At 40.8% G+C, this 22,777-nt stretch overlaps 2 protein-coding genes across 3 annotated transcripts in view; one reads left to right on the forward strand and one right to left on the reverse strand.

Moving 5' to 3' along the window:
• Positions 1-3: 3 nt before the first annotated feature.
• zgc:66427 (uncharacterized protein LOC406256 homolog) lies at positions 4-14,091 on the forward strand. The gene is made up of 5 exons (XM_061838625.1): positions 4-538; positions 9,188-9,283; positions 9,378-9,483; positions 11,978-12,079; positions 12,506-14,091. The coding sequence occupies exons 1-4, from the start codon at positions 7-9 to the stop codon at positions 12,033-12,035; spliced, it is 792 nt and encodes a 263-aa protein (XP_061694609.1). The 5' UTR covers positions 4-6; the 3' UTR covers positions 12,036-12,079; positions 12,506-14,091.
• A 2,905-nt stretch (positions 14,092-16,996) lies between these two features.
• LOC133511121 (microtubule cross-linking factor 1) overlaps positions 16,997-22,777 on the reverse strand; it is a 39,143-nt gene continuing 33,362 nt past the window's right edge. For both annotated transcript variants that reach the window (XM_061839755.1, XM_061839754.1), the window contains one exon: positions 16,997-18,893. In XM_061839755.1, coding sequence (XP_061695739.1) covers positions 18,693-18,893 — 201 coding nt within the window. In that variant the 3' untranslated portion in view covers positions 16,997-18,692. The remainder of the gene's footprint in view (positions 18,894-22,777) is intronic.

Genomic DNA, 22,777 nt, shown 5'->3' on the forward strand with positions numbered 1-22,777 from the left:
CTAGCGATGGGCACGAGAGCGAGTCGCCTCCAGGAAGACCCGGTGGTGCCGTCCACTCTCGGGAAGGATGGCACTGCCAAGCGGGATTCGTACCGGCGGCCCCGTTGCGCCAGGCCCACAAGCCTCATGGTGGACTTCTCTGGCAGTTTCGAGGACACCGAAGTGAACCGGAGCCGTTCGGAGGAGGGCAGCGACTCTGACCTCGGACAGCATGGCGCGAGCGCCGACGGAAGCCCGGCCGACCACCACGGGATCCCGGCTAGCATGAGCCAAGCGTCCCCGGCGGACGACAACCACAGCGAGGGCAAGGCGGAGGAGGACGGCAGCACAAGCCCGGAGGCTCCAGCCAACGCCGAACACCAACCCGCGGAGGAAACAGGCCGCACGCCCCACCGCACTTTTTCCGAGCGGCTGCCCGGAAATCGACACAACGGGGGCCGTAGCGTCGGCGCCAGGTCGGCCCGGGTTAGGGGCACTCACCAGCGGCCGGTGTCTGAGGCTTGGATCGGCCTTTACCGCGTTAACAACCGCCATGGCAGTAAGTCTAGACGTGACCACTCAAAATTTCAATGTCGTGTTTAAGTCAAATAAATAGAAACCACTGACGTAGCGACTGATTTGATAGACGTTACGCATTGGTTTTAAGAATAGCAACCAGTCGACTGTACGAAATTATGCGGATTTTCGATTGATTTTGGATTTACCAGTGTGTTGAGTCATTGAAAATTGTTGGTCTTTAAACTGAAAGTGTACATGCCAGAAAAGTATTTGTTTATAGGAGAAGGTGCTCAAAACATTCCCGAGAACTGTGGATTTCCACCACGTTTCTACAGAAACTCTGCTTTAACCTCAAGATTTTTGGGCGGCCGAGCCGCTGGTTTAAAAAAAAAAAAAAAAAGACAACAGATCACCAATCTGATTTAAGGATGGAGCAATGTGTATTTCAAAGACTTGGTCATTTACAGTATACAGTACTAAGTATCTTCAAAAATATCTTGTCACCCCATGTATTCCAATCATTCTGGTCAAATCAACAATAGAACATGACATAAATAATGTGCTAGCCTACTGCAACAAACTTACTTTATTGTATATAAAATAGGCGGCATGCTGAAACAGCAGATAAAGCGTTGGCCACACAATTCTGAGGACCCAGGTTCAAACCCGGCCTCACCTGTGTGCCGTTTGCATGTTCTCCCCGTGCCTGTGTTGGGTTTTCTCCAGGCACTCCGGTTTCCTCCCGCATCCCAAAAACATGAAACATTAATTGAACACTCGAAATAGCCCCTAGGTGTGATTGTGAGTGCGGCTGTTTGTCTCTATGTGCCCTGCGATTGGCTGGCAAACAGTTCAGGGTGTACCCCACTTACTGCCCGTTGACAGCTGGAATGGGCTCCAACACTCCCCGTGCCCCCCGTGAGGATAAGCGGCAAACAAAATGGATGGATGTATATAAGTTACTTCACACAGAACCAAACTTTAGAGCACGATTCAACGAACTGTGCACTAATTTGCTAGGCTACATTATGTTTCTTTGCCTGCTTGCTAGCCGTATTGTAAGTCTTGAATGAACGTTCTCTGCTCACCACCTGCACACCTTTTCCCCCATTGTGGTCTTGTAATACACGCAACTCTATCACTTGTTGTTGCCGTGGTAACGAGTGTATCCGCTCCCCTTTGATTTGGCAAAATAAAGGTCAGTGATTGTAAAACATAGGATGTGGCGGTACTTGAGTGCAAGATTTTATTGCAGTAGTCTGACATAGTGAGAGACCAAATTTGTGTTGTAGTCTGATGCAGCCATTACGTATTGTCTGTCCCACACCATATATTTTTTTAATAACTGCATTGGTTATCAGAATGATAGGGGGCTACGTCAAAAGACACATCAAGGCAAAAAATAAGCCTGCATTTTGGGTTCAAATATTGTACACTATGGCAAAGTGGAGTCTTTGCTGTTGGGATTGGCAAATTGAGATTAAAGCCAATCAGACGATCATCATAAAATGCTAATCAGCGGCCAGTACCGATTAGATCGGTGTAAAGTCCAGCAGAATCATAAGTCTCTCTTTGTCTCCGTTTTTATATGGCACAGTGCCGCTGGTGTTTAGAGGGAAGTTTGAAACAGGCTTTATCTCCAACACGTTTTGGACAGAAAGAGACACCTGTCTGTTTTTAAAGGGTCGCGGAGGATTTTTAAGCTATAAAGGTGTAAAACAGCTCAAGCCTCATGAATACTCATAGAACAGAAGTTATCCAGAGGTCAGAGGGTGCGTTGACACAGGCGCAAGGTCTGTTCCTGCAAAAATACACTTTCCCTTTTCTCTGAAACATTGACTGTTGGTTAAATGTCCATTTCATTCATGTCAGACACGCTACAGCTACAATTTGAAAAGATCTGCTGTTCATCATTTGAATTAGACATTTTTCAAATCATGATTTTCCTTTCTTGAATCAAAATTGACTCAGAACATAGTCTTGTTGAGGGGGCGACAATGTAATTGTTACCTTTCATCTACATCAACCTATTTGAGTCTCAGTTCACATTAGTTTTAAGAATTAACTCGCAAGCACACTAAAATGACTTAGGCCTGTCAAGATAATTACTACGTAACTTAAGCTTATTGGTCGATAAATTAAATGAACATTTTTTTTTCCCGGACTCGATAGATTGTCATTGTGGTGAGGCGGCGGCGCGCTGATCCCACACAGTTGGACGGGTATGTCGTTAGCTGTGCTAGTGGGCTTTTGGAATGCCGGTGGACCCTCTTCCCAATGTTGGCTTGGTCCAATACTCCATAGCCTTTTTTTTTTTTTGTTTGTTTCTCAGTTTCAGATGACTGAAGGTTAACTCTTTATAAAGTCCGCCAACCCGAAAGCTAACAGGCTCGCGGTTTAAGGAGCTAAACGGCTCACTCCACTGTGACAATGTCGTTTAAAATGTTAGCGTCTCTCCATTTTGTGTGTGTGTTCATCCCCAATTAACATAATCACGGGTAAGTCTATTTATTAAGCATAACCTCACTGAGAAAATAAATTCAGGCCGGAGTAGGGTTTTCTGTCATGGATTGTGCTGCACTTCTGGCAAAATATTTATGCCACTTCAGGTACTTCTGAATCCCACAAGCTGTCATTGTTGGATTTTATAAGTGCTTTCTGCCAATCAATGCAACGGGAAGATCCTGAAGTAAAATAAAACGAGTCAAGGTTGAGTGACTAAAAACCTCTTCTGTGGAAAAAGTCCTTGTGTTGAGGATTCGCCAGTATTAATTAGCCCATGTGAACGGCAGCTTCACGCCAGCTCTGAGCTAGGAGGAGAACTTTTATGGTTACAATTGTGTAAATATTATGAGAATGAAAAATATTGCTGACTTGGAGCCAGTCAGTCACAAAGGGTAGAGCCAAGCTATGAGTTCACATGAGTATGACATAACTCTTAAAACTCCTGCAACACTGTGCTTTTTCCGAGTGTACATGCTGTCCCAAGATTTACAGATGTTTAAAATAAAACAATGACTTGTGCGGCTGTCCGCTTTCACCAAAGGTCAATTTTTTTTTTTTTTTTTTTTGCTAGCCTTACACAATGAATGTTCAGCATGTGGGAGGGGGGCTTCTGCCTGCTGTCTTCCTTGCGGTCCCTAATCAAGTGGCCAGCCTCACAGATTAAAAACAAAACAAAACTGCTTGCTACTTGAAATCACCATGAAAGAAAATATGTTGATGAAATTTGCTTTGCTTAAAGATGTTCGGAAAATGTCAATGATTGTGTCACCTCTTGTCGTTCTGACCAAACAATGAGAGGGCTCTAGTGAGCTAACATTATCTATGCTAGCTACGCAATAGATGATCATGAGTCTTTAATGAACTCAAGTATTGAGTGTATACGTTGTTGTATGCATTTTAATGCTGTGACTCGTTCGTTCGGCAACGTGTGCTTTTGGCGTGGAGATTAACAGACCCGGAGAGGCGTGGAACGGTCAGTCTTTAAAACCGGAATTGAAATAAATAAGCGCCCTTGACGACAGCGAATTTAAAGATGTATTTGATTGACAGGTGAAGCGGAACAACCCCAGTTTGAGGGTGGCCTTATTTTCCATAATGGGACAAGCCGAAAGAAATATATACATATACAGTCTCCAAAAAATAATTGTGGCAAAACTGTAATAATTGTTGACCATGTGTAAATGACAGTTGCAAATGCTGACAGTTTTAACTTTGTCACAGTCAAGCAGCAAGACTGTTGTCCACCATAAATGTGTGAAAGCGAAACTGATTTGAGGAATTCGCATTCTTCTGCGGATAATCTTGTGCATTTATAATAAGTATCATCTGAGGCAACATTGTGTAAACTGAGCTACGAGCATAAGGAATGGAATGACATGCAGAACTACCCTCCAATCATGTCCCAGAGCGGTGCGGACAGTTGTCACAGTGGAGGCCTTGTGACTGAAAGAGAAAGCAGACATGTTTCTTTGATGAAAGCCTAGGTTCACTTTCAGCAGAGTCGGGACTAGATGGGACAAAGTTACCATCAGGCATTTGGGCTTTTCCCGGGCAGGCCCTCCAGCCAATGTGATGGGGAATTGGGGTCACAAGGAAATGCTGGCGTGGAAGAATGTAGGCCAGGAGGGAACGCTTTGGACCATCTGCGTCGTCCACGGATGGTCGTGCGCATAACTGGAACTTGTGGACTTGATTTTATTTAAAAAAAAAAAAAAAAAATGAGGATCTATCACAGACGGCGCCTGCAAACTATCCACATCATAATTGTAACAGATAATCTGGCTCAGACTCCCAACTATTAAATGTTTTTAGAATCAAGTGTTTTTACTGATTATCCAGTTGAGTGATCTTGCATTATTAAGTACAATAAGACATGTCAGTGCGGCTGTTTGTACCTTTTGGGTTGGGCATCACGTCTACTGTAGCATCTGACTAATTGTGTAATGCTGTTAAAAGGTGGGGCCTGGTGAGTGACGTGGGCGTCAGCAAACGAGAGTGCAGTGTTGACCGGCAGTCAATTGGCTAATCCGTCAGCCAGTTCATGTCTTGGGTTTGAGGCATTTTTCTGCAACATTTTTTTTTTTATTTGATTACTCGTTGCAGCTGTCAGACATTATTTTTACATTTTACATCAAACCTGGGGTAAAACCTGTGCTTTAACACACTGATGCAGCATTTTGCAATCAGGTTGTGAAAAGACATCAGCGTCTGGACTGCATGTAAAATAGTTTCCTGAGAGCGATAAAAAGGAAAGTGAGTGTCTGGTGTTAAACGTTTCTGGCATTCCCCTACAGTGCAGGCAACGTCTCGCCTCCTTTACGTCCCAAGGCTGTGCTCTCGCAAAAAAAAAGAAAAAATCGCCTCAGATTTTGTAGCTGAAAGTCAGGTTTTTCCGCTTGTGTCTTTCACGCAGATGATATTCCCACAAGCATTACTGCTTTTTACAAAGCGATGCAATCAGATGGCAGTGCGTCTGGTGTGATAAATGAATTAAATTGCTCTCCGACAACGACATTTTGCTTTTGACGCACCCGGGCGGGCAGAGTTGAGCGCCGGGTGTTGAGCGTCGCACCCTATTCCCGCCTCTCTGGGATTACCAAACATAGAAGCAACGTCTTTCCTTTTGATGCCGACATCCTGTAAAATGTTACACATCTGAGAAATAACAGGAGGGTGTTGTCACATCAGAATTCTGACTTTTATTCTTCAGTACTGTGAATAAATCTTTTCCCTTTTGAAATTCTTATTCTTGCATAGTTTCCACATATGAGGAAAATATAACCAAATTGAGCGTGAAATGCTGTTTTTAAATGATTTCATTTAAGGAAAAAAAGGAAACGTACCTGGCCCTCTATGGAAAAGAAAAATGACCCCCCCCCCCTGTTTATCTTAAAGGTCCGGTGTCATGAAATCCATGGTTTTAGTATGTTATCAATAAAAGGCATCTGTTTTTTTTTCAACACAAAGCAAGATTTTGACGTATGGCTTTTTGTAACTCCCGCCATGAAAAACCTTTTGGAGGGATTTGTTTTTGAGGAGAAGTAGGAAGTAACGTTAACAGCAGCAGCAAACTCAGCTGGCTCGTGTGCTTCTACTAGTTTTACCTGCTGGAAGGTAGCACATTGTTCCTTCGTGTTAGCCAAAATGCCGGCTTGTTGTTTTTCTGGATATTGTTCAAGCACTCGGGAGGATGGATTTACTCTTCCTACTTTAAAAAAAGACCCGGTTTATCGGCTCGCTGGCGACTGCTTCCACGTTGGCCCTGATGCGGAGATAGTTTGGCCCCGTGTGGGAGGAGAAAGGAGACCTTCCCCCTCCCTTGGCATGGGGGCATCCTTCTGAGTATGCTACATACTGTCAGGGATTCTGTTGTTACTTAGATGTGATCCGCGTATCATCAAAATATGGCTCGAAATGATAGGGTAATATTGGCCAGGTCATGTCACTCGATTTGTGAGATGTTCTCTTCTTCGAAAAGAGCTTCCATGCTCCATAGCAAGTTGCCACTACGTGTTTTCAATGGCGAATGTCCCGGTGTAACATCTGCTGATGATGTTGCAGGCAATATGGTGACCGCTTGGATGTTGAATGAGACTTCCGCAACTTTGCGCGTGGATGACACTCTCCGCTCATATTTATTTTTTCGTATAGACATTGAAGTGAATAATGTTATGTATTTTTTTTTTATTACAATATCTATTTAAGAATGTTTATAGGCATGACAGTGGAGCTTTAAAGTGGCACTAAGCAAGCCCGTAAATTTGACACACCACAGAGGAGTTATCTTAACAATTCTGTCAATTTTAATGAATTAAAAAAATCACTTAAATACATGTAGTCAGGTTTCAAAACCTTAATAATACGAACCATCTCTCAACTCGCACATGCTGTTGGAGTGTCAAATGGATGCCCTCAAAAGAAACGATGTAAAATCACGTGAGGAGGCTCAACTTCAAATCTGAATCGGTATTGCGGACAATTTAAAAAAAAAAAAAAAAAAAAAGCAACCTCGTTGTTTGGTGACACAATGTCGAACACGGCACCTGAGGACAGCGGCACGTTTTGGAGGCTCCGAGGAATTTTTCTTCGTCTGGCCCGGTCAGTTACGCAATCTGCACTGCATCATCCACTAGACCTTGCGTTGATTCTTATCGGCCTGATCGGAATCAGACGATAATTGGCTTTTTTTTTTTTTTTTTTTAGCTGATCGACTGATCGGTTTTAATGCGTTTTCACCACTTCAAACATATTTTAAAACAAAACGCATATGTTAGAGCCTCTTTAAAGTGGGGAAAACTATGCAAAAAATATTAGAATTTGAAAAGGGTGGGGGACATTTTTCATGGCACTGGATATTTGCCTAAAGCACATCTGATATTGAAATGGTGGGGCAAAAAAAAAACCAAAAGTCAAAGCAGTGGAGTTGTCGTTAAAACATGGAACTTGAAATCCTTCACCTCAAAGATAAAATAGCTGAGAAGAAATAAAGATCTTGCATTATCTTTTTGCATTTTACAAAGAATGCAATGAACGTGGAGTAATGCCGGAACTATTGATGTACCGATTAGTAGTATCAGTGCTCATGCTGGACGTTTCGGACTTTAAAAATTTTCTGGTACTATTCCACTGATATCTCAAGGTCACGACAGATAACTTATTTATTTTGATTAAAAAAATTTTTTTAGCTGACTCCATATTCCGCCCTGTGAAATGAATGAACTTGCCACCAATTCCAGCAACAAACGTCGGGCAAGCAGCAACTTTCTTAAGCTCCGTTGCGCACTCCTGTTGCGAAGCCTCTGAAGTGCTGCACCTCAAATGAAAAGTTGTCCTTTGAATGTTTTGTTTGACAATTTAAGCATTCTCAGGAAGCGGCCCTGTATTTATTTTTAGTATCTTTTATTTTGTAGTTGACTCACTGCAGGAACATGTCACCCATATTCCTACTTGTACATTCTTTTTTTGTCTGCTGTATCTACTAGTTTTATTTAGTTTTCAGACAAAATGCTTGTGATCCTGGTTACATTTTAAGTAAGATTTATGGCAAGATTGTTAGGAAAGTTACACAATTTGAAGAGTATGCTGCTAATGTCGAGTTGCTACTCCAAAGTTTTTTTTTTTGTTGTTTTTTTTTTTTTTTTTTTAACCTGATTTGAGATGTCCATACATCCATTTTCTACCGCGGTCAGATAGTGGGGGAAGTAGCTTCAGCAGGGAGACTCAGACTTCCCTTTCCCCAGCCACTTCTTCCAGGTCTTCCAGAGGGATCCCGGGGCGTTCCCAATCCAGTCAAGAGACATAGTCTCTCCAGCATGTCCTGGGTCGTCTCAGCAGTCTCTTTCTGGTGGGACATGGACACCTCACCAGGGAGACGTCCGGGAGGCATCCGAATCAGATGCCCCAGCCACCTCATCTGGCTCCTCTCAATGGGGAGGAGCAGCAGCTCGACCCTGACCCCCCCCCATCTCTAAGAGAGAGACAGGACACCATGCGGAGGAAACCCATTTTGGCTGCTTGTATCCGGGATCTCGTTGTTTCGGTCACAACCCGCAGCTCGTGCCCATAGGTGAGGGTAGGAACGTAGATCGACTGGCAAATTGAGAGCTTTGCCTTTCGACTTAGCTCCCTCTCTACCACAGTGGACCGATACAAAGTCCGCATCACTGCAGACGCTGCACCGATCCGTCTGTCGATGTCCCGCTTCATTCTTCCCTCACTCGTGAACAAGACCCCAAGATACTTGAACTACTCCACTTGGGGCAGGATCTCATCCCCCGGCAAGCCACCCTTTTCCGACTGAGGACCATAGTCTCGGATTTGGAGGTGCTAATTCTCATCCCAGCTGCTTCACACACTGCTCCGAATCGCTCCAGTGAGAGCTGGAGATCACGGCTTGATGAAGCCAACAGCACCACATCATCTGCAAAGAGCAGAGATGCGATGTTGGGGGCCACCAAACCGGACACCCTCTACGCCTCGGCTGCGCCTAGAAATTCTGTCCATAAAAGTTAAATGTACTTGTCCTACAGTGGTATCTATGTATTCTTAGCCACAACAGTTTGCGCGTTCTGAGAGCGACAAATAATTCGGGGACAGCGGTGTTTGTATAAAGCAGTTGTACTTTGACACATTCCTTGGACGGACCACATCCATTGTGTGTATGCGTGTGTGTGTGTGTCTGCAGACATCCGCTGTCCTTTTTGCTCCAAACTGTTCCCGGGGGGTCGCATCGAAGATCACCTGTTGAGCTGCCTCACCTCTCCGCCGCTTCCCTACAACAGTAAGTGTGTCCGCGCGCGCTTTCAGGAAATCCCCTCGGCAATAAGAATCACCGATGACTGACTAAGTTTCTGTGCATCACTGCATCCGTCCAGCGGATTTGCTGAGCAAAGACAGCGGCGAGTGCTCCATCTGTCTGGAGGATCTGGTACAGGGCGAGACCATTGCCAGGCTGGCGTGCCTCTGCGTCTACCACAAGAGGTAATGACCCGCCACTCTACTTGGAACTGGAATCAATATCACACGTCGGCGCCCGAGGTCATCTGATACGTTGCCGCGCTGTTAAAGTTAGCCGAGGTTCCCCCGCTTGCATCAAAAAACACCCACTGGACATTTCATTGATGAAATGCTGACTTTTAAGATTGTCGGGTGTAGTTTGACTCGTTTTTATGGGTCGTTTGTTGAAAGTACAAAGTCAAAAGAATTGTGAATTAAATATTTTGAAAAAGCAGAGCTTTTTTTTTTTTTTTTTTCCTGCCTTTGGAGTCTCAACATTTTCAATGAGTGACGCACAAATAGGGAAATGGTCATTTGAATTAAACCAAATTAATGAATAAAATAGAAAAAAAAATAGTGGCAGTTTTTTTAAAAAGTAAAATTTATTTATTTAATTCAAATGTATTTGCAAACCAATAGAATTGTTTAAAAGAAAAACAAGTATTTTCACTTTTTGTTTTTAAGAATAACAAAATAACCATTTTATTGTACATTTTTTCCAAGGTCGTGAATTAAAAGTTTTACTTTAACTTATAAAAATTTACCAATATAAAACACCGTCCCCCTCCCCCATATTTATTCATTCAAACTTTTATTTTCAATTTCTTTACTGATCAGGAGGAATCGCTTTCTCTTTTCAACTGGCTTTTAGTAGTCAGTCATTTGGAGTCCATTTGGAGTTCAAGTTGGTTCGTGTCATTCCTTGTTTTGCTTTCAACATTACAAAAACATGTTTGGGGGTAGAAGTTTGCAAACTGCAGCTTGTAAAAGTGTTTGCTTGGTTTTTATTTGGCCTTTGTGAGCTTGTAGTTTGCCTCCTGTCATGGGAGTGCAGGAAATGTTTATGCGGTTAGGCAACGCACATGTTGCACATCAGGCGTGGTTACGTCACGTGAGGCTGACATCAGTGCGCGCAGATGTGAGGTTTCCGTGCAAGTCTTGCTAATTTCCTTCTTTGACAAAGGGCAGGTTGAGAGGTGTGGTCCCTTTTTGGCTCCTCGCGCCGAAATACAGATACACCCAGCAGCCGGCTGACGTTCGAAACGTGGCCACGGCACGCCCTATCTCTTTCTCATGTGCACACGGACGTTTTTATTCACTTTCTTTCTCAAATTGTCACCGTCACTCACGTCCAATCTCTGTCGTAACGCACGCTCACTGTAAATCTCTTGCTCGAGTCTCACGCCATCACTCAAATTCCGTCACTCATTTCCAGTTTGTCCCTCGCTGGCGCTCGCGGCCGTTCTCACTCAAAGCCACTCTTGATTTCTGTCGCCATCACACTGAGTCTATTGCACGTTCGCCCGCTGGGAAGGGGAAGGTCAAGGGGAGCAGTTGGGAGATAATTTTTTTTACTTTAATGTGAAGGTGTCACATGCACTTTTTTGTGTGTTTGTTTTTAATGTAGAGTAATTAACGGCCTACAGAAAGCACCTGATTATAAGCCTCACCCACTACATTTGTAAAGGAAATACCATTTAGTATATACATATGCCACAACTGTGTAAAAGCTGCAAGTGCTAACAGGGCCAGTTTAAAAAAAAAAACAAAAAAAAACATACTGGTAAAAATCACTCAGACACGGCAGGAACACGCTGGCACAGCGCTAACAGTGCTGGACCGGTAAAATTCACTTCCTCGGCAAATATGTTCCTTTTTTTATTTTTAGCAAAGTTATTTTTTAAGACAATCAGTTGTTTTGAAATATTTTTGTAAAGAAATTTCAACAGGTTTTCTTTTGAAACTGAATTTTATGAGAAGGATTTTTTTTCCTTCCCCAAGAAAAATGTTTTGTCGTGTAAAAAAGATTTAGAATTTTTTTTTTTTTTTTTTAAGCTCAGCTGTCCCACCTGGAAGCGTCGTAGTGATGCATCCCAAGCGTGACCTTGACGCGATGAAGGTCGTGTCCATTATGTCTGCAACGGGGTGGGGGGCTCGCTCTACTAAATAATTGAACAGCAGCGGTGAGCTCCTCTCGCTGGGGATGCGACGGTCTCACTCACCTTTCCCGCTCGAGTGCCCCGTTGCGGACGTTGGAAAAAATGCACAAATTAGCCGCATCACCGCAATAAACCGCAGGGTTGAAAGCGTGTGAAAAAAGTCGCGACTTATAGGCCGGAAATTCCGGTACTTTTATCCACTAGAGTTGAAGCAGCTGTACCGACAAGATTTATCATTTTGACAGACTGCCATTTTGGGGCAATCTTGTCACGATGCTAATAACTCTCTCGCTAAGTCACACTTCCTGACTGAGAACTTCTCACCCAGTCGCCGTCACACTTTTCCCGTCACTTCCTTTCACTTTCGCTTGCTGTCCATTGATAAGAATCAACCCTAAGATTAGGATCCGCGTGTCCATGAATGTGTTCCGCTCGCGTCCGTTTAGCTTGAAACGTGGCATAGTTTGTCCTTGTGCCGCAAATGAGACGGCGGCCATCATCGTAGCTTGAACGGAATCTGAAACTGTGCTCACCCGCAGCTGCATCGACGCGTGGGCCAAGGTGAAGCCCTGCTGCCCCGAGCACCCCTCGGACTGACTCCCAGGTCACATGACTCCCCCCCCCCCCCCGCGACGACTCAGGTGGGCTCACTGATTTTTCTCGACGTTTTACGGCGGTACCTTGACTTGCGAAGTAGCATGACGACGAATCTATGAGCTAATGCATCGACGAATGGTTGTGAGACCTCGTTTAACATCAAACAGTAAGTTGTTATAATGAATCCTTATGAAAAACAAAACTAATTATTCTTTATGAAACTGTAAATATTAATATTATTTTGGAAATAAAGCAGGTGTTTGTTTCATCAAAATGAGGTATTTACAAACTGAGTAGTTGATAGATGCCACACAGTGGTGTTTATCTTAATGAAGTTCCTCAACTGACTTCAACCGCGGCGAAAAACATTTCAAGGTACAGCTCTGTCCTAAACGCCAATGACGTGTTTTCCCGTCAGCCTCACCTCGGCACTTCTATTCCCCCCCCCTCCCCCTCTGGGCTCCTCACAGGAGACCACATGCCACCACTTTCTCCTTCTGAAGATTGAAATCCATAAAGAAGCTCCCGGCAGCGTGGACCTCCTCGTATTGGTCCAGACCATTTCACCACAAACTGTCAACTTCCAAACCAACCGAAAAGGACGGCGATGGCTGCTTTTGGTTTTAACCCCTCGCAGGTTGGTTGTCTTGACGATGTAACACCCCACTCCCGCCCCGTCCTCCTCTTCCCCCAACTTGAGGAGGCGGGACGTTTGCCTCCCATGTAGCCGGCAGGCAGCAGGGCGGGTGTCGTTGTCACCGGGTGTTTAGCATTTTTAAGAGGGACGAGGTGGTTAATGTGCCGTTCTGTGCTGGTGTTTGGACCCATTTGAGCACTTTTACAATTTTTTTTTTCTTTCTCCCCCCCGCCCCTTTCCTGATTCAGTTGCTATGGCGCGCAGAGGATGCGGAGTTAGTGTTTGTTGTGAATTACCCACAATTCTTTGTTTTTTTTCCCATCATGTTACATGTGGCAACGGTACTGCTTTTTGAGCCCCATCATCATCATCATCCCTCCCCCGGCTCCCCCCCACTTCTCCGAAGTCTCCTTTTTTTTCCCCGCCATTTCCGCCTTAAAGGGACAGCGCTACCTTTTTGTAATGGTATTTTAAAATATATCATAACGAAAGTGATTATAGCTCAACATATGGCCTCCATTTCGAGCCTGTGTGCGCGCGCTGCCTTTGCTTGGTCAGTGTTTGTTTTTTTGTTTGTTTTTTTTGAGCTGTCAGAAATCAAATAAGTGATGGAAGCCCCGGGCCCCCCTTTGCAATCGTCCCCATTTAGTTTGGAACACCGTTGGAACATTTATCCTATACTGTTGATATCCAGCTCAAGTCCCCAAACTAGTAGGCTCTGTTTTTCCCACTAATAGTGCCACTTTTGGCTTACTAGTTCACAGTCCAAATAAATGCTGAAACGTTTTGCCATCGAGCCGTTTGCGCATTTATTCCATATGCAGATGTCCATGTACTAGTATGCTCTTTGTCCACACTAGTAAGACACTTCAGCACATTAGTACAATGACTAGAGTACACTAGTAGAATGCGTTTAATACAAGTTACATTTCCCTCCACTACTTTTGCAACTTTACAAGTACACAACAGGATTAAATATTCATAATTGCCCTAATGTTTTTTTTCTTAAAGTTGTACTAGTGTACTATATGATTTACCAGCGAGGTCAAAGAACATACTAGTACACGGATATGGAATAAATGGCCAAGCGGCTTTCCATTTTCTGGTCTTTGCTGAGGTGCTACGACTCGTCCTGCCACTAGGGGGCAGGCCTGTGCATGTTAAAAAAAAAAACAAAACAAAAGAATGCCAAATTGTGCGTGTGTCGAAGCTCATTTGATGTAAAACTTGTTGTGGTGATAATTTATGATGTGTACTCTTGAGGTGTGTGCGTGTGTGTTTTCAATAAAGTGGGGGGGGAGGGGCGCAAATCTCGCCAGCCCTCATGTAATTCCCTCTCCAGCTGCGTCGTGCAATACCTCAAATTTTTACCAATGCTAACTAGAAAAGCTCGCTCTGTGTGCGTGTGTGCGTGTGTGTGTACTCAACCAAGGATGGGATTTTGTATAAATAGCCCTCCACCCCACCCCAACCCAGATCTGGTCCCTTCGCGTGCGTCCCGGGCAGACGACACAGCTTTCATCCCAGCATATTAACAAACTCATCTGGAAAAGTAGAAAAAGAGAGAGAGAGAGAGGAAAATATACAGCAGAGGCGTCATTTTATTTATTGAATTGTAAATATGTAATGCAGTTATAAAAGGAAACGGCTGGTCTTTGTCTGTTGGATATACTGTTTCTAAAGCTCCAATCTTTTGTATGTCTCAGAAATTGTTTTTATATGTATTTTTTACAATAAATGTGTGAAGAGGAAAGTCCCCGTTGGTTCATTTACATTTTTTTTTCCTTTTTTGATGATTTCTTTTTTTTTTTCCAAGTCAATTTTTGACCCCCAAAACATTGGGAAGAAATGTTCAGTTGAATCGTGTTCAAAGAATTACAAATCTAAATAAATCCTGAAAGGAGATGGTTTTTAAAAGTATATTTTAACTTTGTGTGTGGTCCATCTCTACATACAGCTACAGCTAAAAAAAATAAAATATGGTTTAAAAAAATACAAATTTTAGTTTTGACACCTAAGCTTCCTAAAACTGACACTTTTTCAAATTTCTACATGAAAAAAAAAATTCATTTTTAATCATTTCTCAAGGTGGGCAATGTGAGTCTTTTTAGCGCTCTGTAAAGTTCTGATTTTTCACACAAAACTGCAGTCTTATTCCAAATCGAAATGTGAAAAATTTATTTTAATTTAGCTACCAATACTTTTTCTGTTTTTAAGAATTAAGGAAATTTTTAGTTTTTTAAGAAAATCAAAATTAGGTTATTTTGAAATCTTTACAGAAATATTTGTAATTTTTTTTAACAGATTTTCCCAGAGGAAGTTTTTTTTTTTTTTTTTTTTAAGAAAAGCTATTTTTTAAGAGTCAAAATTAGGTTGTTTTGAAATATTTACAGAAATGTTTAATTTTTTAAACAGATTTTCCCAGAGGAAATGTTTTTTTTAAGACAATCAAAATTAGGTTATTTTGAAATATTTACAGCAATATTTGTATTTTTTTAAACAGAGTTTCCCAGAGGATTTTTTTAAGAAAAGCTATTTTTTAAGAAAATCAAAATTAAGTTGTTTTGAAATATTTACAGAAATATTTGTAATTTTTTTAAACATTTTCTCAGAATAATTTCTTTTTAAAGAAAAGCTATTTTTTTAAGAAAATAAAACTTAAGTTGTTTTGAAATATTTACGGCAATATTTGTATTTTTTTAAACAGATTTTCCCAGAGGATTTTTTTTAAGAAAAGCTATTTTTTATGAAAATCAAAATTAAGTTGTTTTGAAATATTTACAGAAATATTTGTAATTTTTTTAAAACATTTTCTCAGAGGAAATTTTTCTTTTTAAAGAAAAGCTATTTTTTTTAAGAAAATCAAAATTATGGTGGTTTGAAATCTTTACAGAAATATTTCTATTTTTTTTAACAAATTTTCCCAGAGGAAGTCTTTTTTTTTTTTTAAAGAGGCTATTTTTTAAGACAATTTAAATTAGGTTGTTTTGAAATAACAGAAATGTTTAATTTAAATGAAACAGAATTTTATGAGGTGTTTATTTTTATTTTTTTTTTACTTCCCCAAGAAGGTTTTGTCGTGTAAAAAGATTTTAAAAAAGATTTGCTTGAAGATTTTTCGCTCTGCTGTCATAGTGATACATCCCGAGCGTGACCTTGATGCAATGAAGGTCGCGTCCATTATTGCCGCGGCGGGAGGGGGGTGTGCCTCGCTCTACTAAATAATTGAAGAGCGGCGCTGTGCTCCTCTCGCTGGGGATGCGACGAAGGGTCCGCTCCCAGCATGCAACTTTGCAGCTGAATAATTAATGGCGGTAACTTAAGCTTTAAAAAAAAATCTAAATCACGTGAAGATTTTGTCTCGCTTTTAAGCAACGAACGCCATCGTTTTTGTCAACTGCGCAAACCTTCTCCTGCAGAACTAATATCATCCACCCTCTCGTCACTGTTACATAATGAGATTTACAACCTCTACCTGGAACTTCAAAAAAAAATGTACTTGCAAGTACCATGAAAATGACCAATGATCAAATTCTTGTAGTATTGTAGTTGAGTTTTTTTTTGTTTTTTTTTTTTGAATACATTTTTGGGGGGTTGGGTTGGGACAAGTGGGGGAAAAAAAACTTTATGATTTGATCTAAGTGGCTATGGGCATAAATGTTTGACAACAAACATTTTAAAAGGTAGATGCAAATGTTTTGGACTTGAATGTTGAAGACAACTGATTCAATTTAATTTTAACTCCGAGAAACATAGCATGACTAAAACCACAAGAATAAAATATTTTTGACAAAAATATTTTGACAGTTTCTAACAAAAAAAAAATTTCAAGCAAAAATTTCTTGCCCCCCCCCTCCCCGCAACCCAAAAGAAGACGCACAAGCTTTTTTGGTGATAAGCAGTATGGAAAAAGAATAAATCCTAACCTCACGATGTTTTTTTTTTTTAGTTTTTGAGGTGATGAAAATGCTTTTTTTTTTTTTTCTCTCTGCCCAAACGGACTTTTTTTTTTTTACTTTTTCTGAGAAGAGAAGCTGGATTTTTTTTTCCTGAAACACCCCTCCGCCCAAAAAAATATTGAGGGGAAAAAAAAGTATTGCTTTTGGTGTTTCTTTTTTTCTCCCAAGGAAAGAAATTCTAATTAAAAAAACAAAAAGCCAGTCTTTTTTTCAAGAAGGAATTTTTTTCTGAATATTTTCTGTTTTTTTTTTTTTTTTAAAAAAAAGTACTGTAATATTTCTAAAAGAAATTTTAAAATCAGTTTGGTCATGAAAGCCAATGTGAGGCAGCGCTGTTGTAAATACACATTCATGTTTAATGACATTTACCCGACTATTTACACAAGAGTACATTTTTCACATAAGATTCTCAGCTAAAACATTCTTTATTTTTCTGTTTGTTTTCTTTTGAAACTGAACACATTCTGATCGGACGCACAACGAAGACACGTTGACGAGTGCAGCGGTCCACACGATAGAAAAACAACAACAAACAAAACAAAAACAAAAAAAACCGAGAAACCGTTCATTGTAACAGTGACGAGCGTTCATTTTGTACGTGCACTAAAGTGCTAGTGTCATGCAAATATTGGACCGATAACACAGAAGATGCATAATTCCTCGTTCTCTTCACCCGTGTTGTTTTATATTTTTAGGAAAAAAAAAAAACAACAAAATACACAAAAGACAACGTTTTGCGTCAGGAGATGGAAAAATGACATCACGTGTCTCCGCTTCGCACCACAGAAGCAGAAAAAGTTCGGGTTTGGAATTGACGCATTTCAAAATGGGAGTGGAAAAACTCGAGAGGTGAAGAACGGGAACTCGACAGTACCGTCAACAAGAACCCAAGATGGATTGAAATATTACGTCAAGCGGGTGCTATTTGGGCCACACGCAAAAGAAACTGAAACATTTTTCTGCGGGGGAAGGTTGTTGGGGATCATATTTTTCAATAATTTTTTTTATTTTTTTACTGAAACAGTTCTAGATTTTTTGGGGGGACCTTTGAGCAAAAAGTCTGAAAATTTGAGAAAATAAATTGCACTTTCCAACAAAATCATTTGCAAGAAAAAATACAAACGAATCATTCATAAAATTAATCTTTGAATGAGTGGCAAAGTCGGATTTTGGGTGACAATAATATTCGTTATTTGTTTAGTCAAACAGGTTTTTTTTTTTACAAGTAATCTTATAAAAAAACATTTTTCATTTAATGTGTGGGATCAAGAAGTTATTTTTCATGAAGTCAAATTTTAGAAAATAGTTTCAATCAAAAAAAGTAAAAATTAGGAAAAATAAATGTTTTGTCAAGAAAAGAATAATTTTCCAAAATAAATTGCAATTTTAGAAAAAAAGCTTTAGTTTTTTTTAAGCTTTTTTTTATTTTGAAAATTCAGATAATCCCCATGAAAAAAAATTCAATAAAGTAAAAAAATGAAATTGGTAAAAAAAAAAAAAATCCAGAAAAAAAGTAATCCCATGAAAATGAAATGTACAAAAAAAATTGGGGAATGTATTTTTAGATACCCTGTAAAGTTTTTCAAGAATATGTTTTTGTTTGGGGAGAAGGATGAGGAAAATGTAAAGTGTGAAAAGTGTAGAAATTTGAGAAAATAAATCAGAGGTTTTATGAAAATATCTTCAGGAAAATGTGTGATGAAAAACATTTTTCCAAGAAGTTCCAACCGATTATTTTGACATTCATCTAATTGTCCAATTTGGGTTTTTTTTTCTTCTTCGTGTGGCCCAAATACTCCCTCATCTGAAATATGAAATGATGATGACAAAAAAGACGCAGAACTCAAGTGTGACAGGCACCTTTGATGCTTAGCGACGTTTACAGTACATTTGAAGAACTTGTTGTTGTTGTTGTTGTCGTTCCCCTGAGGGGTCAGCTGGTGTTTCTCAGGTGACCAATGAGCTTCTCAGTCATATTTGGGGGGAATGGATGGATGAATGAATGAATGAGAGAGTTGTTTTTTTTGGGGGGGGGGTGACGTCAGAGGTAGAGGACGAGCATCAACCCGGCGCGTCACCTTCCGGGACGCTCGCGCACCGTCCAACGGTCACCGGGAAGGTGAAGGTGAACCTCCCCCCAGGTGCGGAGGTGGCGGGCGGCGAGAGGTTGGCCCAGCGCGACGGTGGCCGGCGGTTGGCCGGCCGGGCTGGCCGCAGGAAACGCCGGTCCAGGGGCGGAGCCACGGGAGAGCGGGGCAGGTCCTGTCCGTGACAAACACAAAAGTTATTGGCCGTGAGAGGACGGCACCGGTTCCGGTTCCGCTCCCGGCTCGCTACTGGACCTGCCATCGGGGCATCGCCACACGTCGACGTGGTGGACTCTTGAGTCCAAATTGTGGAAATGCCCCAAAGTCAAACCGCAGCCGTCAGGAAACTTTATTAATCAACATTAAGATGAAATGTCACACAATATTGTCACGTAAATATTAATTTTACTTGGCAAAGCAAATACTGTAGCGTTTCCTGATCTGTGGTCGTCATCGTGCTTTTGAGGAAATACTCAATTTTTTGTAAAAAAATAAATAAATAGATATATACATAAAATGTTCGCTTCTTCGCCGATTCGCCTGAGCCACAAATTCATGCGACGCTGATTGGCATATGGTGGGAAATATATTTGTTACAGTTGTTGGTTGTACGTTACAGATATTGTATTTCCTCAAAAGCATATATATATTTTTTTTTTCAACAAAATATTGTTTTAAGTAATATTTTCCCACGTAAAGTTCCAATTATTTTACAGTTTAAAAAAACTATGAGAAAAGTAAGAAGATAAAAAGTACAATTTAACTAAAAAAAAATTACCCCAAAAAACCCAACATTTATATTAAAAACATTGTTGTGAGATTTTTTTTTTGCCTATTTTTCAAGTCACCATTATTTTTGAAAAGATTCAAAAACAGTCTTAAAAAAATCAATTACTTAAATATTTGTTAAAATAATATTTTTTGGGTGGAAACAGAAAAAATAATAATTTCCATTCGTGGAAAACTCCCACTTTCCACTAAAACCCCGCAGGATTTATTGCTTTAAAATCAAAGCTAATGTACAATTCCCCGAACGCGCTTGGTGTGATTTGACTTCCGAGCTTCCCGGCTACAGTTTAAAATTGATCGCCATGAGTAACAAGAGACAAAAAAAGTTTCATGTGTGCTAACAAAATAAAAGCGATGGGCTTCTCATGCAACAAACGACAGTCACGGAAGATACAAAGATCAAACCATACAGGGGGGATGGGAAAAATCCACCTTAAATAACCTTTAGCAGTGAATCAAACTTCGTCTTTAGACCATATTTTGTCCATAAATAAACGATTTGAATTATAAATGGACTTTGCTTCTAAAGGAAGTCCATCGGTCTGTCTTAAAGTGGGCTTTCTCCCAACCCCGGTTGTTCAGTTCAACGACAAGCAAGCGACAACAAGATGGATGCGCTCCACGGTCTCCGTCGTCGTGTCCTTAATGTGGCGTAAAAGGAATGGAACCTTGTGAGGATAAGCGGCTTGGACTGGAAGAGGAAATGTGTGGTGGTAAAAGGGGGGGGGGCAGGAATAAAGTTACTTAAAAAAATAAAACTCAACCTGTCGTGAAATGGCGAGAAATACTCCAAAGTACTTCGTTTGGAGTGTTTTCGTCACATGAAGTTTGAAAGGTACTGCGGAAATGAGCATGTAAATAGGTTGCAGCGCGATGTTTTAAACTCCAGAGGGCGCCAATGAGCTGCCCAGGAGAAACTGCAGCACAGCAACTCAATGACATGACCTGAAAAATTTATTTTAAGGCAAACTTTTTTTCTAGGGTAAAAAAAATGGTGGGATTGGGGAGGAATCTTATGATCCATATTTTCAGAAGAATCCCTATTTTTTTTAAGAGTAAGGTAAAACATTTATAAAGACGGAAAAGCAACATTTTAAGAGAAAAAAGTAAACTCAAGAAATACTAATGTGCATTCACAAGAAAATCACGAATAATATTTCTCTCAAATATGTATAATTAATAAGTATTAAGTCCCTTTGATTCTTGAAAATATTATTCCAAGGAGATAAGTGATATTTGTGGTCTTTTTTTCCCCGAGAGAAACAATTCAATCGCACAACAATAAAAGTTGTATCTTTAAAAAAAAAAGGAACATTATTCTTAAAAATATTTAATTCACATTTTTTACGAAACAAGTTCTATTTTTGGGTCCAGGTTAAAAAAAAATTCTTATGCCTTTTACAACATTTCCACTTTAAAATGATCTTTCCTGCACTGTACACACTTTTGATTGTATTTTTTTTCTCTTTATTCTAAATGTTTATAAACTCTTTTCAAATGCTTTTCATCATGTAAAGCACAATGAGTTACCTTGTGAAAGAAATGATCTGTATAAATAAATACATATTTTTAAAAAGCCTTAATTTTGGGTGTTTAAAAAGCCATATTTAAGAATTCTTCTTATAAGAATACATTATTTTTCTCTTTTTTCCAAAATAAAATGGCATGTGCCAAAGTAACAAATCTTTTTTAAGAAAGTATTTTTTTATATATATAAGAAAAACCTGTATTTTTCCAAGGAAAATGTGATATTCAAGAAAAAAAGATTTTCAAAATAAGAATTTTTTTTCAAAGAAAAACAGTGTTTCTTGCGAAAGTCATTGAAAAGTATTTCCTTGGATAAAAGTTACTGTTTTTAAGTAGAACACTTTAGAATGCTATTTTTCATATTTTTAGGGATACTGGAATGAATTATTGTCATTTTCCTTCATTTCAAAGGAGGAAGCTGTTTGAGCGATACGAACAAATCAATAAAAACTCATAAGTCATGGTGACACTAGTACATTTAACACTCTACAACTGCCCCCCCCCCCGAAAAAAAAATCATACATGGTTTAGAATGAATTTGAACACTCTGAGACACGTTCACATGACGTTTACATGATCCTTGAAATGGCGACTGACAGTACACGAGAACCTTTGCCAACATTTCGCCCGGCATGCGTTCAAGACCGACGGGCGATCCGCGACGGGGTGAGGAGGAAGGGGGGGCGATGGCCCGGAAGGAGGAACTTACATCGTGGACAACTTACAGTCCCCATGGAGTTGTTAGTATGACAGTGTGCTTCTGGAGCAAACACGGGGAGGAGAGGGCGGGACAGACAAACCAGGAAAGGTTAAGTCGAGGAAGACCAGAGGGGGACCTGGGGATCAAAATAACAGGATGTGCCGGCGAGCCGGGGTGCAGTACGACCGCCCGCCGTGTTGGATCGGGGCGAATCGTTACGCTGTAAAAGAGTCAGTGGCGTTAGAAAGAGCGCAAGAGGAAAACAAATCGCTGAGGGGACGATCTCGGGGACACGTGCTGCAAAAGACACTAAATACACGGAGGCTGCGTTCACACCGGATGCAAATTGAACTATTCGTGCTACGTGATTAAAAATGTGAAGTCAACGCAAACGTGTGAAGAAGCGTAAAGTCGTGCCACGTGACGCGAAAGACGCGTTTGACACGAAATGAGTCTGGCCGACGCAAAGAAAAAGTTCACTTCATCGCCGATTCGCCTGACCACAAATTCATGCGACGCTGATTGGCATGTGGTGGGAAATATATTTGTTACTTTTTTACAGTTGTTGGTTGTACACACACCTGCAACTTTATATCTGCGGGCATGACTGGTGGACCACACCCGTAACTCTACATCGGCAGGCATGACAGGTGGACCACAGCCGTAACTTTATATCTGCGGGGATGACAGGTAGAACACACCCATAACTTTATATATGCGGGTATGACTGTTGGACCACACCCATAACTTAATACCTGCCGGCATGACTGGTGATCCACACCCGTGACTTTATATCTGCGGGCATAACTGGTGGATCACACCCGTAACTCTACATCGGCAGGCATGACAGGTGGACCACATTCAGAACTTTATATCTGCGGGCATGACTGACCACACCCGTACATTTTTCAAATGTGAGTGACTGCTTTACTATTGACCAAGCTAGCAATAGCATCGCACTCTCTCTCTCTCTCGCTCTCTCTGTCTCTCTCTCTCTTTCTCTCTCCAATGCAGTATCTCTTGGGAAATATTACAAAATGGAA

The sequence above is a fragment of the Syngnathoides biaculeatus genome, chromosome 13 (assembly GCF_019802595.1).
Source record: "Syngnathoides biaculeatus isolate LvHL_M chromosome 13, ASM1980259v1, whole genome shotgun sequence".
Lineage (NCBI taxonomy): Eukaryota > Metazoa > Chordata > Actinopteri > Syngnathiformes > Syngnathidae > Syngnathoides > Syngnathoides biaculeatus.